At 40.2% G+C, this 15,861-nt stretch overlaps 1 protein-coding gene across 1 annotated transcript; it reads left to right on the top strand.

Moving 5' to 3' along the window:
* The first annotated feature begins 212 nt into the window (after positions 1 to 212).
* Positions 213 to 12,883, top strand: LOC121643143 (E3 ubiquitin-protein ligase RNF38-like). The gene is made up of 12 exons (XM_041990406.1): positions 213 to 1,630; positions 4,675 to 4,727; positions 4,903 to 5,084; positions 5,387 to 5,804; positions 7,362 to 7,502; positions 7,656 to 7,844; positions 10,131 to 10,292; positions 10,371 to 10,471; positions 10,674 to 10,755; positions 10,843 to 10,964; positions 11,344 to 11,443; positions 11,902 to 12,883. Exons 1-12 carry the CDS (start codon positions 1,339 to 1,341, stop codon positions 11,962 to 11,964), a joined length of 1,905 nt encoding a protein of 634 aa, XP_041846340.1. The 5' UTR covers positions 213 to 1,338; the 3' UTR covers positions 11,965 to 12,883.
* The last annotated feature ends 2,978 nt before the right edge of the window (positions 12,884 to 15,861 follow it).

Raw genomic sequence — 15,861 nt, 5'->3', positions numbered from 1 at the left:
TAACCGATTTCTGATGAGAAGGTCCAATTTAAAGTCGTTTTTTAACTGTAATCTTCCTGTAAATTACCTTTAATGTGTATTATACGATTTTCAATAGTTAATCATTCCGGTTTGTTTGGTTTACTTGTATAAATAACGTGAAATTATATTGTGACGAACTAAATTGTTTTCCTCCATCGATTGATCGTGACTTGACAGCGACGCGAGGCTCCCATTGATTGATCTCCACTCCACTCCCCGCTGACCAGCGAAAACACCCGATAGTGAATGCGAGAGGGGATTTAAATTAGACAAATATCGTCCGCTTTACTTGACGGACAAGATAGCTATCTGCTTTCTCTTGGGGGTTGAGCATTGTCCTTTAGTAGTTCTGACACAGAACTAGATTGACGGTTGCACAGTGCGACGTTAGCTAGGTTGTAATGTCGGCACGGTTGGAGTTGTTTTCCCCTGTAGACCTCGCTTCCTGTTAGCCTTTGGCTAGCTGGAAAATCGAAAATATGCTAATGAACGAAGAGGTATAGTTAACCAGCGGAGAGGGGAGTAACTTTGCTGCCTACAGTAGCTAGTCTTAGCAGTGTAGTTTTATAATACTTACGAATCTATGCTAGTAACTTTATATTACAGCCAGTATCCAGACAGCTGTGTTCCTTTAGTTTGCTAGCGCTCGACAGCTAGCCATTTTGCTTGTGTTAAAGGGATTTAAGTATTCAACTTGGTTGGATTTTGATGGCAAAGCGCAAGGTTTATTAAGTTGATGGTTAAGGTAGGCAGTGGTAATGAATACACGTGTTTAAGACCTAAATGCGTGCGACCAGTGCCTATAAAGTACTTTATTTTGCCGTTAGAGAGCCCGATACTGTTCACTGTGAAAAGACAAAAGGGAAGCATAGACTTGTTCAGCCTTTCTGGAAACTAGGATACCAGTGATTATTAAGAAGGAAGAAATTTGCATTTGGTTACCTTTTTTTTGTTATTGTGTACGCATTAATGCATGTTTTTAAACATACTAATTTAAGTTTATTAGTGTAAAAAATAAAAGGCGCTTTCTGTTGACCCGCATTGATAAGGGGAGCGTGGATGGAGTCGATGCAGATGGTGCTTGTACTGCATATGAGGGCTGTGCTTCCTTGAACCTGCTGCTTCCACGTTTTATCTCATTATAGAGAAAAATCAGCTTTAAATGCCTTAGAAAACACTCGTAGAAACCGATCATCGTTAGCGGCAATTAGTTGGGTAGAGAGTCGCCGAGAAACAGTTTTAGATAGACTCCCGGGCGTCCGTCTCTTCATCCATCCTTGATATCATATCCCTCCACCACCGCCCTCTTCTCTAACCATGGACCCCCCGAGGACGCGATCGCGGTCTCGCTCCGGCTTCTACCATTTCGCCATGAATGGCAGCGCCGGTAGCAACGGCAGCGGCACCGCCATCGGTAATGGGAGCTTGCTGAACGCCAGCGGAGGAGCGGTGAGCTACCCGCCGCAGAACAACCACGGCTGGCCGCCGCACCACGGAGGACGCAACTACCCGGACAACCAGCAGCAGCAACAACTCACCCAGGGGAGCTACCTGTCCGCAGGGGTGCAGCGCCACTCCACTCACGGAGCTCACAGACACCCCGGGGCTGGTAAGCAGGCTTAAAGTAAACAGGGCCTGCTGCCCATTTAGGTGCATCATTATCCACAGGATACGTCCCCCGAGGGATGCATCAGACCACTTGCAGCCTTTGAGACATTTAACTAAAAGGCGTCGGGCTTTCACTGCCAGGTGTTGCGCTGAGGGCCAGCTGTTTGCTAAAGGTGTTGCATTGGAAGCTTTGATATACGAGTTTAACCTGTCTTTAATGCCCTTTTGGCATGACAGAATTTCAGCTAAAGCTCTAAAGGTCAGTCAATAAGAAGGGACACCCTGAATTATTAGTTAAGTGGCTTAGACATTACTAATTCGTCCGCAGTCAGAAAAAAAGTTAACATTTTTAATAAGAAACAGATCCACATTGAACATTTTGTGGATTCACAAGGCATTTTCCATCCATCAGATCAGAGATGGATTCATTTGCTCTGGGGTTCATAAAACCCCCAATCCCACCTCAGGCTGCACAAGATTTGTGGTGTTCTTGACTAAAAAAAGACATTTTAAAAACCTTGAAAAAAGCATTGTAAATGGTTTTAAATTAAACCCTCTCTTGGTAGCAGTTTTATCTTTATCTTTCATGCTTTAAATTTCTAACTAGTGTGATGCAAGTTCTTTAATGGCCTTTAACTTGGATTTGAGCTTTTTTGAAGTTTTTTCACTGCCCCAGATAAGTCTGACATTTTATTTTGCAGTGGTTTGGACAGATTAAAGTTTTAAACCGTTCTTTCAAAACAAAAAGGTGTAAACAATAGATTTGTTACAATGTTGTTGGTGTCTTAACTTTGTCAGATGAAAAGTATTTGTATTTTCTATCAATCAAATATTAATGTAAATTACTTATTGTGTTCATACCATCAGCGGTTCCTCAAATATCCCCCAAAGAAACAAGTAACAGACACCTATTTTCATTTGAGGCTGCATTTACTCATACTTGGTTTTCAGTGTTGACACCCCACTTAAGAGTAAAGCAGGTATCCACCGCTGACCATTTGGAAGTGGCTGGAAAAGCCTTATGTGACAGAAGGCTAGATAAGCCCAAAAACACAATAAAAGAAGGACAAAAACAAACTAAAAACAGACTTTTAAATTGGCCAGTTTTATAGTAGCAACACTGTTGTCAAACATCCACACATTTGAGACATTCAGATTCTTCCAAAGCTGAAAGACTACAGCCAAGTTTGTGTGAATGGTTTTAAAAGTATATTCCAATCTGTGTGAGTGGTTTCCTCTTTCCTTTTAGCAGCTGTCTGTGTACATGTGTTCTGCGTACAAGCAAAATTAGACTGTATGTTTATGTGCATCATCTTATTTGCATGTGCCCATTCATCTCATTCTGTTACACATATTAGCATCTTAACATCAGTGTGTGCAGTTGGATTGTGATTCTAAAATTTATTTTGTTTTTTAATTTTGATATATTTTTCCCCTCCCCTCCTTTTTTTTTAACAAATCATCATTGTCTTAGACAGCTATTGGGTTTCAAGCTTGTCAGACAAGTAAAGAGTAACTTTAATAATGTTGCATGCCATCAAACTGCAACTCATTAGAAATATTAAAATATTTTTTTAACTAAAACTACATCTCTGCATGTTATGTTGATAACGTAGATTGCTTCTATAAATATGGATTTGTCTTTAAAATAACAAAAAATAACATATTTCATTGGCAAAGAAAATTAACAGATTCTTCTTGATGCCAGCTTTCATTCTAAGTTCACAACCCTGCCTGACTTGATTGTCTGTTGAGAAAGAAATGGTGTCAATTTCTCCCAGCAGCAATGCTTGGAGGAAACCAGGACATGTCTGCTCGCCAGTGAGCCCCATCCTTACCAGTTCACCATCCCCTCTCCACTTGCCTCAGGATGAATCAGCATTAACAGATTTAGTTCTCTCCAAAACACATGGGTGTCTAAAGCCCAATACTCTATAAGTCTGGTGATTGGGGGGAGAAAAAAGAGATTAATTAAGATGCAAGCCAGCATGTTGGCCTTGCTGTTGGATTGTTAGTCAACTGCCCGTCCGTCTGTTGTCTGCTGCCAATGGCAGGGCGTCTTTGAACTGTCACTATTGGCATATTTGACAAGGTTCTAGAGTGGTGTTGTAAGACAAGAAAGCGATAGTGGGTACTTTCTTATCTGTTGTTTCCAAGGCGGCAGAAAGGCCTTTTTAGATGAGAGAGGAATTGAAGCAGGAACAACAAGAAGAGTTATTTGCCCCTTTTTATTGTGATTATTATTTATTTTTTTTAGAACAAGGGTTCTTAGAGGAAACTCTTGTCAGTTCAAGGACATCCTTCTTAAGCTGCTGAAATGTCTGTGTGCACATGTTGCATCCAGACTGCACATGTGGACTGTCAGATAAACAGATGGGAAAGCCCTGTTTTTTCTGAGATTATATTTATGGCATTAGCACTTTATTCACTGATGTTATTTTTCTCTTTTTAATACTTTGTTTTAATCTTTTATAATTGAACCCCCACCCCCTCTCTCCTCAGCAAACCATCACATTTGAGAAGCTGATATCACCAAATGCATAATTTTTTCTGCTGTGAAATTTATGTTGTTTGACTTTTGTTAAAAGTTATGGTGACAGTGAGCTGATATCAGAGGACAACGTGGATTTGATGATGGCCGTGTGTCTGTCATTAAATTGTAATGTGATTGAGACATTTTGATGTCTGCTTGTTTAAATCAAGAAATTCAAGTTTACTTGGACGACAACCTCTTGCCTAGGGCTGTTCATAGTCTGTGTTGTTAGATACATATTTTTGTTACCATTGTCAAGTCTTTTAGAACTATTTCAACAAATCAGCTTGACAGGATCAAGACAATGTGTGGTTTTTGGCATCCACTATGTTTTTTTTAGAGTGGAAGATAAAATCAAAGCCAACCAGCTGCCTGTGTCTGGTGGTGTTATGTTTTTGTTGGCTAAGCAAGCATATGTCCATGTGCCTTGCAATGTTGATGTTTTTCTCTGTCCTATTTATTTAGTTCTTCTTAACCCTATTTATCTTTTTTTCTTCTTCTTTGATTTGCAGGAGGAATGCTCCATTTTCATCCAGATAATGTGTGCAACGAGGATCGGGACAAAGTATGAATGCTGACCACTACCTGTTGTCTCTGTTCTGCTCTTGGTTTGAATAAAATTTTGTTTTTCATTGTTTATTCGGTCTTATGCAATCTCCCCCTTTGTCTGTCCTCCTTTTTTTTTTTCTCTCTTTTTTTCTGACCACCCGTTGCCGGGGTTGCCTCTCCTCCATGTTCAGATGGAGGACAGCCCAAGCCCAAAAAGGCAGCGTCTTTCCCAGCAGTCCATGTTAGATCTAAGCTCCGCCCCTCCCTCTACTCCTTCCTCTCCGATTCGCCCTTGGGAGTTGCCTCCTAGTCGCAGACCGCACCCCCATTACATGCCAGAAAGATGCCACACACCTGTCAGAAACCGTCGCAGGTATGTTAGTGACACAAATTAACAAACCATTATTTTTATGAATGACCTAGTAATTGTTTAGCTCATAAATAATAAATTATCTGCACTGAAGATAAATCAGAAGATTCCAAACAATTTGGTCTCTTAACAGCTAAAAAGGTGAAGGTGTTCATTGAACAGCATTCTGAACCAGTATGTGCTGCTTTCCTTTTGTTTGTTCTTTGAGTATATATTGGGTTTTGTGACTCAGATGTTACATTAATCTGTGTAAACATAACTCTTTCCACCTCTTCATCTCTTCATTTTTTTTTCTGCCACCTCAGTCCTCCAATGAGACGTCAGCGTGGCCGTAGAGACCGTCTGGCCCGCCATCATCACCACAACAGCCACAACAACGGCAACCACCACCACTACAACAACAACAACAATCATCACCACCATCACCACCCCAACGCTCACAATCATCATCACCACCACCCACACTCCCATCACGGCCCATCACTGGGCCATCAGGATGAAAACTACCACCACCCAGCTCCTCCTCAGGGTTACACACCCTACAGCCAGCAACCTCCCCGAGGGCCAGGACCAGGGTCTGGGCCTGAAGAGCGCCCAGGTTACCATCCCCCAAACCCCTCCCCGAGGCCTCTTCACCATTCACCAAACCTTTCTCCTAGGCTGCTGCACCATGGGACCCATCCACAGCAACAGAGCAGTGTGGTGCTGGACCTACATGAGCAGGTGGGTTTAATGTAGGTGGGAGATGTTGGTTTGTTAATGGGATATGTCGGAGAAGAACATGGAAAACACAGCTAAGAATGTACAGAAAAGTTTCCAGTAAAGTTCTCTTGACTTTGGAGCCAGACTTTCTGTTCATGATGGACAGAACAATCTTAAAGGGATGTTGTCTTGTCTTCACTCGCATTTGTATGACAAATGCACAAAAAATGACACTCATCTAAAACAAGGCACTCCCTGAGCCGCCACCTAACCGCGGTGGAGGGGTTTGCGCGTCCTAATGATCCTAGGAGCTATGTTGTTGGGGACTTTATGACCCTAGAAGGGTCACCCATGGCAAACAGGTTTCCAAGGGAGGGACCAGACAAAGTGCGACTCAGACAAACTCTATGATACATAAAAAAATATTGGAGCCAAGTTTCCCTTACCTGGATTTGCGTCACCAGGTCTCCCCTCTGGAGCCAGAGGTGGGTCACAGAGGCGAGCGCCCGGGCCTTTGCTCATGAGGGTCGGTTGGGCACAGCCTTAAAGAGTTACATGGGCACCCCCTCCTGTTGGCTCACCACCTGTGGGAGGGCTTGGGTGCAGTGCAAGTTTGGCTGTGGCCGAAGGCGTGAACCCTGGCAATCTGATCCTCTGCTGCAGAAGCTAGCTCTAGGGACGTAGAACATCACCTCTTTGGCGAGGAAGACGCCTGAGTGGTAAGCAGGGGATGGGGTGCTGCTGACCTCAACTCTGGATGATTTGGGTCGCTGGAAAGAAACACTTTGATGACCTTTTCCCAGCAAGACATCTTCCAAATACAATGATCTTGAATGCAGCATTGACATTTTCTGTCATTTATCAATAAAAGTTAATCGGTTTGAATTCAGTTAGTCAATGTTGACTTGTTAAATTGCACAACTTAAAACAAGCTTTTGTTGTTTTTTAAATTTTGTAGTAATAGTGTGGCTGTAGGAGAGCTTATTTGCAAAATTGAATTCTTTTTTTTTTTTTTTAGTCTTTTCAGATTTACAAATCCTGAATAAAAAATGTATAGCTGTGTGATAAAGGTGGTCTTACACTATGTACTTTGCACAACAGATAGAGCAAAATGCATTATAATTGAATTTGATGGATACTGTCAACTTAAGTATGTAAAATGTGAAAATATGCTAAGCGTTAATTAAATGCTGCTGGTCTGTTCCAGGTAAAACGTTCATGAAGTTTCTGATCTAATTAAGTGAAAATAGATAGGTAAATGTAAATAGTAGATATCAGAATTCACATGTACACATTAATGCAAGTTGCAATTATCATCAAAAAGCTGCAGTTGCATGCACGACCATAAGCATCAGCTTAATGTCTGTTTACAAAACGTCCTGTTAAATCATTTGAGAACATATCTGATTTGCTTGACTTGTATTCAAAACAGGTATAAATCTGCGATTTTAGATCATCAACATGTTAAGTGTTTTAATTTGCAGCACAATGTGGATAGTCTCTAAATCCCAGCTCTCTGATTTAATTAAGTTGTGCATATAAAGTTTTGAATATTGCCTCTTTGGTTTCTGTATCCAGGGCTCAGCTCCAGTATCATATCCTGTTTCTCCTCCGGGAGCACCACCAGGCCTTCCCCCTCGCTCTGCCCCACAGCAGATCCCAGCATGCTCGGTGGTCTTCAGTGGACAGCATTATCCCGTCTGCAGCGTCCCTCCTCCAGTGAGTGTTTGTGTTTATTGAGGAGATTCTTACCATATGTATTTTGGTCAAATATTTCCCCAAGCAGTTGATTTTCTCTAATATATTTAAACAAATTTATTCAGCATGTTTTTAATAAATTGAATCTAGCTTTTTTTGTGTCTTTCCACAAAGGTCCTCCAGACTTGCTCTGTTCAGCACTTACCCATGCCTTATCCATTCCCATCGTTGCTATCCAGTGACCCAGCCTTCTTAATTCCCCCTCCTCATCTCACCCATCCCCCCGCACACCTTTCCCATCATCCACCTCACCTGCCACAGCCAGGACAGTTTGGACCCTATCCAGCCCAGCAGGCGCGATCAGTGAGTTGAAATTCACAAGCATGTTTTAGTGCTTTTGTCAATCTGATATCAAACACAGAAGACTTGGGGTTTACGTGTGAATGGAGTAGACATGATCTGTGGGATTTCTAACATCACTGTTGTTGTTAGCATAATTATTATTACTGTTTTAACATTTATTTAATTTGAAAAAAGTCTCAAAATTAAAAAAAATCTTTTTTGCAAGAGCATCCTGACCAAGACAGCAGCTTTGACACAGTTGCAACATACTGCAAATACATACATTTGACAAAACCATAAGAATTATACAAGTTTAACATAAAAAGGTGAAAAGAGACTTCAAATGATGAAACCATAAGTCAGAAACTGCAAAGATAAAAATAATGAAAACGTGTACATCTTGCAGTATTTTTCCCTTAGTTACAAGCTTGACATCTACTTATTTAATTTAAAAATAATGTAAAGTTGCATATTTATGCATATCAATTATTAAAAAAAAAAAAGTTGAACCCTTTAGGGATGTGTTTAGTGTTTCTTAATGTTTTAAGAGAAAAAGAAGCAATAAGTCTGTTTCTGAGAATCGAAATGAGGTTTTAACATTTGTTCTGTTCTCCTTTGGAGTTCATTGGCATTTTAGAAAACATGTTAACTTACATAAATAAACTAACATAAATTAGAGTAGAAAAACATTTAAATCCAGTTAACTGGACTTGTTAAAGAAAATGGAGCAAAAACACGTAGTCATATATAAATAAAACAAAATGAGTTGTTTTGGATGAGATTAGGCATCAATAATAAAGTCATTTTAAATTTTACAAAGGTTAGAAAAGCTCTTGATTCAATTGCTAACTGGTATCAGTACTGGATAGATGGATAAATTCTTTGTCATCATTCAAGGAAATGGTTGAAATGGGACATGTACAGAGGCTCGAATGATCTTGGGATGAAAGTTTGAACAGATCTCAGTTATGGGTCAGTCTGCTGAGTTTCCTACTAGTTTCTTTTCTCTGAGTTTGATGTTTTATGTATTTATTTTGTTCAGATTCCAACACAGTTAATTATTCCCTGTGCACCATAATGCAAAATTTTGTGCTACTGAGTATAGAAAACTTTCCACTGCACAGTTCTTCCTGTCCGATCAGCTGCCTGTGTCCCTTTGTTTGGTGCGGCAGTATTATCAACTCTGACTTTGTTTTCACTGTGAAAATGGACATGTGACGTGAGAGTGTGAAGACTGTCAGAAGTATGTGTTGGACTTAATACGTGAGTTTTCAGATGTGTTGCATATTTCCCCCACCTTCCTGTTAATACATCTTTGAAACTGAAGCATCTTTCGTCTCACACATTTTGATGCTATATCTGGCTCTGCACATTACAGGAGGCGAATTACTTTAAATCATCTGAACTGTCAATTTTCATGTGGTTTAAAAATGATTTCAAATAGGTGTATTTTGTATACTTTTGCAACAAGATCTTCAATGATTGTATTAACTTAAACTGCACTGTGGGGAATGAGAACTTGCCCCCTGCTCGTGCAGCACATCTCTGCAAAAATGCTGTCAGATGCTGGTCGTTGGACTGAGAAAGGCTGGTAGGAACATTTTAAAGAATCCTCTAACAGAAATTTACAGACTGTTGTTGCAGCAGTACATTAACTCTTGTATGATATGTAAGTTGATTGCCTTTGTGTCTTTCATATTAATGAATAACCACTGCCCACAGAAGCAGCGTCCTGAATACAACCAATCTCAGAATGTTAATTTCACACACCCGATTTTTCAAGTACTTCATTAAAAGAGTATATATATATATATTTAATTTTATTTAACCTTTGTTTTACTAGGCAGGTTTTACTGGGCAGATTCCTTGGATCATATTATCTCTTACAAGCGTGGCCTGGCCAACATTGCAGTAATAACACAAACAAGGAGGTTACATAGGAAAATTTTACAATACCTAATAATATTGAAACACACATTAAGGCATTACATTTTTAAAAAAACAAATAATAGTCACCAGGACAAAGCATATCATGGGCAAAGCATCCCATATCTCCCATGAAATGAAAATGACTTCATTAATCCCAGAGGGAAATTGTAAATTGAAACATGTCTGTGAAAAGAGTTTTAAACTCGGGGCAGCTATTTATTTATTTATTGTCTTTTTTTATGGTGCTTTTTATTCCAGGTAGACTTTATTCCCTTCTAATGCAGTAAAAGTGCTTCTGCAGATATAAAATGGAAACGGCCTCACAGCTGTGGAGCTCCTTCAGATTCTTTTTCACACTTTTCTCCATCTCCTCCCCAGCCTTTACAGAGGATAGAAAATGACGTAGAGCTGATCGGAGAGCACCTGTCTTTGGGTGCTGGGCTCCACTATTCGCCTGCCACCCACCCGGCCCTCACCCCTCACTCCACACAGCTTCACTTCCTCTCCCATGATCCTCTGCCACAGGAGTTCTTTGGAGTGGTGAGGACTATTAATAAATTGGTCATACTCAACCAGTGGAATGCTTGGTGTCATTTATGTTGTCCATTGTCTCTGTAGTCTTATCCAAACTTCATTACTCGGCGTCTCCCGGGGCGACGGTACCGTTCGCAACAGCTTCCACCTTCGCCTTACCACCCCAGCCTCCTGCCTTACTTCCTGTAAGTAGACTGGAAAACTGACTCACTGAGACATGAAATTCACATGGCTTTGTCCTTGTGTGCAAGGGAATACAATTAGATCATAAAATAATTTATTTGTATTAGAAATAATTATCAGATAAATTGGATAGTTGGCTGTTCCACATCTTAAATGCCTTATTTGATTGAATGAAGTTCTGAGTTAATTATCTCTTTTCTATAGATCAATGCTGCCAGTCCAGCCCACAGGTCCTGCAATCAGCCTAGAGCTGGATGTAGACGATGGAGAAGTGGAGAATTATGAGGTTCCGTTTTGTTTATAGTTTGGTTTGATGTATGTACGAGGTGAAGGCAGAGTCCTCATTGCTTGTTGCTATCATCTTGTCCCATAGGCCCTCCTGAACCTCGCTGAGCGCCTGGGAGAAGCCAAACTCAGAGGACTGACCAAGGGAGATATTGAACAACTTCCTTCCTATCGATTCAATCCAAATAACCATCAGTCTGAACAAACACTGTGAGTGCTGCCTTTTCAGAAATGTTTCACTTAATGAGGAGGAATTCATCTTATGTTGTTTTTTTATTTGCTAGTCTAAAGACTTTGATCAAGTAATATTTATTTTGTGATGCAGACTGCAGTTTATCAGGTTTGATTCAAATATTTCGCACACTTTAAATCCTGAAGCAGTTTGCCTTCAGATGGTGCGTGACAGGTGGCATCATTAGTCTTAATTCTGAGCAATTTTCCTCTTCAAATTATAGTGTCCCTAAATGCTTTTAGTTACAGGCTCAAGTCAGATCTGCCTGAGTGCTCTGTTTGTCATGTGAAAAGAGTATTAAAACAACTGGTTTCTGGAGTTGCTGCACTTCGCTTGCTAATACGTGTCTGGTTGCAGGTGTGTTGTATGTATGAGTGATTTTGAGTCCCGTCAACTGCTGCGAGTCCTGCCCTGCAGCCATGAGTTCCACGGAAAGTGTGTCGACAAGTGGCTGAGGGTGAGCCAACACAATATGCAGATTATGAAATGACAGTGTGTGATTGAGGACAAAGTTTCCTAAATTCATCACTAGCCACTAACACATGACTCGCTCTGCTCCCTGGACAGGACCACTTTAAGATGCTGCACAGACACTCTGACACATGATCCCTTCACTGAAAATGCTAAAAGAGAAACTTGAACACTTAGTTCTTGTGTTACTCATAGCACAGTCTTATGATTTAGAGGCAGGAGGCAGTGCCCAGAGCTTCAGCCTTATAACCCCTTATCTGGGTTGTTACTGCTGGAAATCGTTAGAAGCACAGTCTGTTGCACTCTTCTTTTAAAGACTAAAGTTGTGAGTTAAGTTACTTCAAAAACGTTTAGACGTATGATTTGGTGCCATCACAGAAAATGTAACTGCTGACATAAAATACCCCTAAACTCTAATTAGTTGTGTCTTCTGTCTGTTCTCAGGCCAACAGGACATGCCCTATTTGTCGAGCTGATGCCTCGGAGGTCCAGAGAGACTCAGAGTGACCACAAGAGGGAGCCAAACACTCCCTGTTGTCTGTCAAACGCACTCCAGCACTGCCTGCTTCTGATAAATTGATGCACATATGTGTGCTCACACACACTCACCCACACACACACTCACTCCTTACATGTTTGTGCAGCACTTTTTCTTCCTTTGTTGCTGTTTAATTTGTTGCTTAAAGATTGCATCGTACATTTGATGTGATTTTCATCAGATGTCTTCCCTCTTTCCCGTACATGCACATAGGTCCTCACATTTTCAGTGAATGCCCCACTTCATGCAGTGTGGGTTTGTGTGTGTGTGTATACATGTGCATGCACCACAACTGTACAAGCATTTTCTCAGTCAGCCCAGTAATGCAGGGCTGTGGTACACAACTGTGTGTGTGAGAAAGGGAGTGAGAGAGATTTTTAGATGTTCTGGAGCATGCCTGAGTTTTTGTTGTGTATCAGACAAAAGTAACAACATGAGAGTTTTTGGTCTCATGAGTGACTTTACTTCCTGTTTGTATGTTTATGCACTGATTGTATGCATACTGTGTGTATGTATGTTGTAGACTTAAACTTTTTCTCTATTTTGACACTAAAGGTCCATGCTGCCACTGACATTCTTGGTTGCCCGCTTAATGAATTTGTTTGAGTAGATTATTATTATTATTATTATTATTATTATTATTATTATTATTATTATTATGCCAGTATAGTAGATTATTTTCCTGCCTGGCAATTACCTCATCATTCCTGTCACTCATCACATGCGCTTCACAGCACTACTTTGAAACTAAGCACATGTATTTTCTTCCTTTCTTTTCTGAGCAAAAATAAGTGTGATTTTGCAGTGGCACATGTTACATATATATCTATATACATACTGTATAAATCTATGAATATCTGTATACCAAAATAAAAGGCTTGATATAAACTTCTTAAGTGTTTTGTGTGTGTGTGTGTATGTGCACAGAATGCAGACTGAGCCATCTTTCTAGGTCTTGTTCAGAAAATGTAATGGCTTTAAGTGACCATTAGGGAATGCTAAAACTCTTCTAGATCAACCCATCTTTGGTTCTGTTTTGATGCTCAGGACATTATGCCAATTGTACGATTTCTAAGGGGACTTCGTATGAAATGAAGACATGTCTGACTTAAAATTTTGTCCTTGGGTTTTTTTTTTTAATGAAGTAAGAGTTTTTACTGTATCAGCTGCTGTGTTGCTGTTTTTTGTCTGGGTTGTGAAATGAATGGTCACATAGGAATACAAAAAAACTTTAGGTTTCCTTAAGATGCTGTTATTGTTTCAATGAACTTTTGACTTTACATATGCAAATCAGTGCATTATGTGTTTATATTTTTTAGATAAATTGATGGGTAAATGATTAAACCAAAACATTTTAGAACCATAGCTACAAACTTAAACCAAAGATGAAATCAGCCAAATGAAATTAAAACATACAAACCTCTCAGTATGCAGTTGATACACGTTCAGCTCCCATAACGGCATACGTCTGCTCACCTTCCTTTGAAGTACATGTCTTCTCGTAGCAGTCCTGTTGTCCTGTGTCTTCGCTTGATTAGCATAATTGTGTTACTGTACACACTTACACAACATCTCAGTTGAATTTCAAAGGCCAGGTGTCACCTCTAGGCTTTGCTGCACAAATGCTTCATTTCAGAAAGCAACGTGCATGGAGCTGCTCGAGGCGCACTGAACACAAATGTCACTGTTTTTCACTCGGCAGAACTTACAGAGAACCTCTATGAAGAATGTGACAGAGGGACGAAAAGACATTGCTTATCTTGACTGCATAAATTAGTATTCCTAAACCTTACTTTTAGTTCTTGCTGCTGTTTGTAAGGATTTGGAATTGTGCTGTCAAAGGTAGGACCTTGTGTAAAATCCAGAGGTCAGAGACAGAAAAAGCCTCCAATTAGGAAAAAACAAAGTTGCTAGCATCCAAAAAAGAAGCAAATTAGGTCTATGAGTTTATTTAACACAGTTTTTCAGAAAAAAAATGACACAAACCTGTCAATCATGTCTGAGCAAGCATTTGGTCAGTTCTCACATCATGTCTGTGTGTGTTTCTAGTCTTTAAATTCAAAGGTAGAAGATGACCTGCTTGTTGTGTTGCTGCCCTTGTTAGCTTTTTGTATTTCTTTCTTGGATGAGAACACAAAAACAGCAGTCCAAACGGAAGACTTTATGCCATCGAAAACCTGGAAAAATGTACAGACGATACACTTGGCATCCAGGAATGTGCAATTATAAGTATTTAAGCATAATAGATTTTAAGATATTAAGCACTAAAAGTTATTTTGTGATGTTTTCAAATTTAATGACATTAATAGTTCATTTTATTGGGTAGATAAACTGATTGAACATGTACTCTGTGTAAAGACCTTTTTGCATTAAAAACGACAACATTTCTCTGTACTTGCAGGTTTGATTTGGCAGGTCAGTTCTTGTCTTGGAAAATTTCACTCTGGATTTTGGCCGTCTCAACTGCTTCATGTGATCCTGACTTTGTGATGTAGAGATCAGGGCTCTGTGGGGGCCTCTCCATCTGCTGCTGGACTGCTGCTGGTTGATCTTGTGGCTCCAGATAGTTATTTTTGACTCTGTTTATATGTTTGGGGCTCCTAAAACTTTTGCACAGTGTTTTACATAGATGATTTTTTTGTTAAATAAAACGAAAATCCTTTTGATCTAGGTCTGATGAGTCATTCCTCTTTCTCAGTTTGTCCAAAGGTTGGCTTTTGCTCTTCTTTTTTCGTCTGCTTCAACCTTCTTTTTTATGCATCTCTCACAATCCCATCTTCCGCTCTATCGCCACCTCTTCTGTTCCTGTTTCACTCTCTTCTACCACTTCTGTCCTTTCCTCCAGTAAACGTGCTTCCCCTGCCCTGTCCTTTGTTTTTTCTTCTGTCCTTCAGCCATCTGCACTCACCACTCGGTCTTCCTCTCTACTGCTTCTTTACTTATGCATCTTCCCTTCAAGCCTACTCCTTTGCCTCTTAGCTTCTGCTGTGATCACCACCCACTCCTTTAACCTGGTTCCACCGCACTGAAGTGGAAGGGATGGGGGATTTCTGTCTGAAGCTATCAGCCCATTTACTTCTGGGGAACACACAATTTGCCTCGTCTTGCTTTCTCTTTTCCATACAACTCATCTAACGTTTCCTGACCATCGTTATGGCAAGTTGCACAAACTTTGATGACAGATAAGCCCACTTTGATAAAATTCTCTTTATCCAAATTTAAATTCGCTGTGCAAAAAGGACTGTAAACTATGTCAGACATTTGGAAGTTATTGCAACTGCATCACCCAGATTCATGTCAGGATGCACTCTTGTCTTTTAAGGAGACGTTCCTTACATACATCAAATGCCATTCATGTAGATTTCTCTCTTTTTTTGCCTGCACTCAAGCTTCAGCCACCCAAGAGGGATCCCACTGGTATAAGCTCTGGACTGAATATCCTGTTTGGTTGGTTAGTCGCACTCCAGTCACTCAAGTGTGATGCTGTCCGTTCTGTCTTGAGGCTGTGCCCAGTCTGGTGGCATGTTCCAGCCAGCTTGTCCCACGATGGCTGTGAAGAAGAGAAGCTTTCCCCAAGTTTGTCAGTTTCAGGTCAAACACAGATAAAGAGAGAAGGAATTTCTGGACAAGAAGCCATATTGAATGTCCTGAAGGCTTTTCACAGTGCTACAAAAAAGGAAGCCCTTCAGTGGTTTCCAGGTGACTAATAATATGCTCTGTTACATTATTGTTTATTTTTGGGTTTTATGTATACATTTTTTTTCAAAATTGTATTTAGGTATAACTATGACTGCATTGTCTGAAACATTTATTTCCTTGCTCATTTTGTATTACTTTAATATATGTATATACACAAGGAAAAGCAA

Source organism: Melanotaenia boesemani, chromosome 7 (genome assembly GCF_017639745.1).
Source record: "Melanotaenia boesemani isolate fMelBoe1 chromosome 7, fMelBoe1.pri, whole genome shotgun sequence".
In the NCBI taxonomy this organism is placed as follows: Eukaryota; Metazoa; Chordata; class Actinopteri; order Atheriniformes; family Melanotaeniidae; genus Melanotaenia; species Melanotaenia boesemani.
Note: the sequence above shows the minus strand (reverse complement) of the source record. Positions and strands in the feature narration are given on the sequence as shown.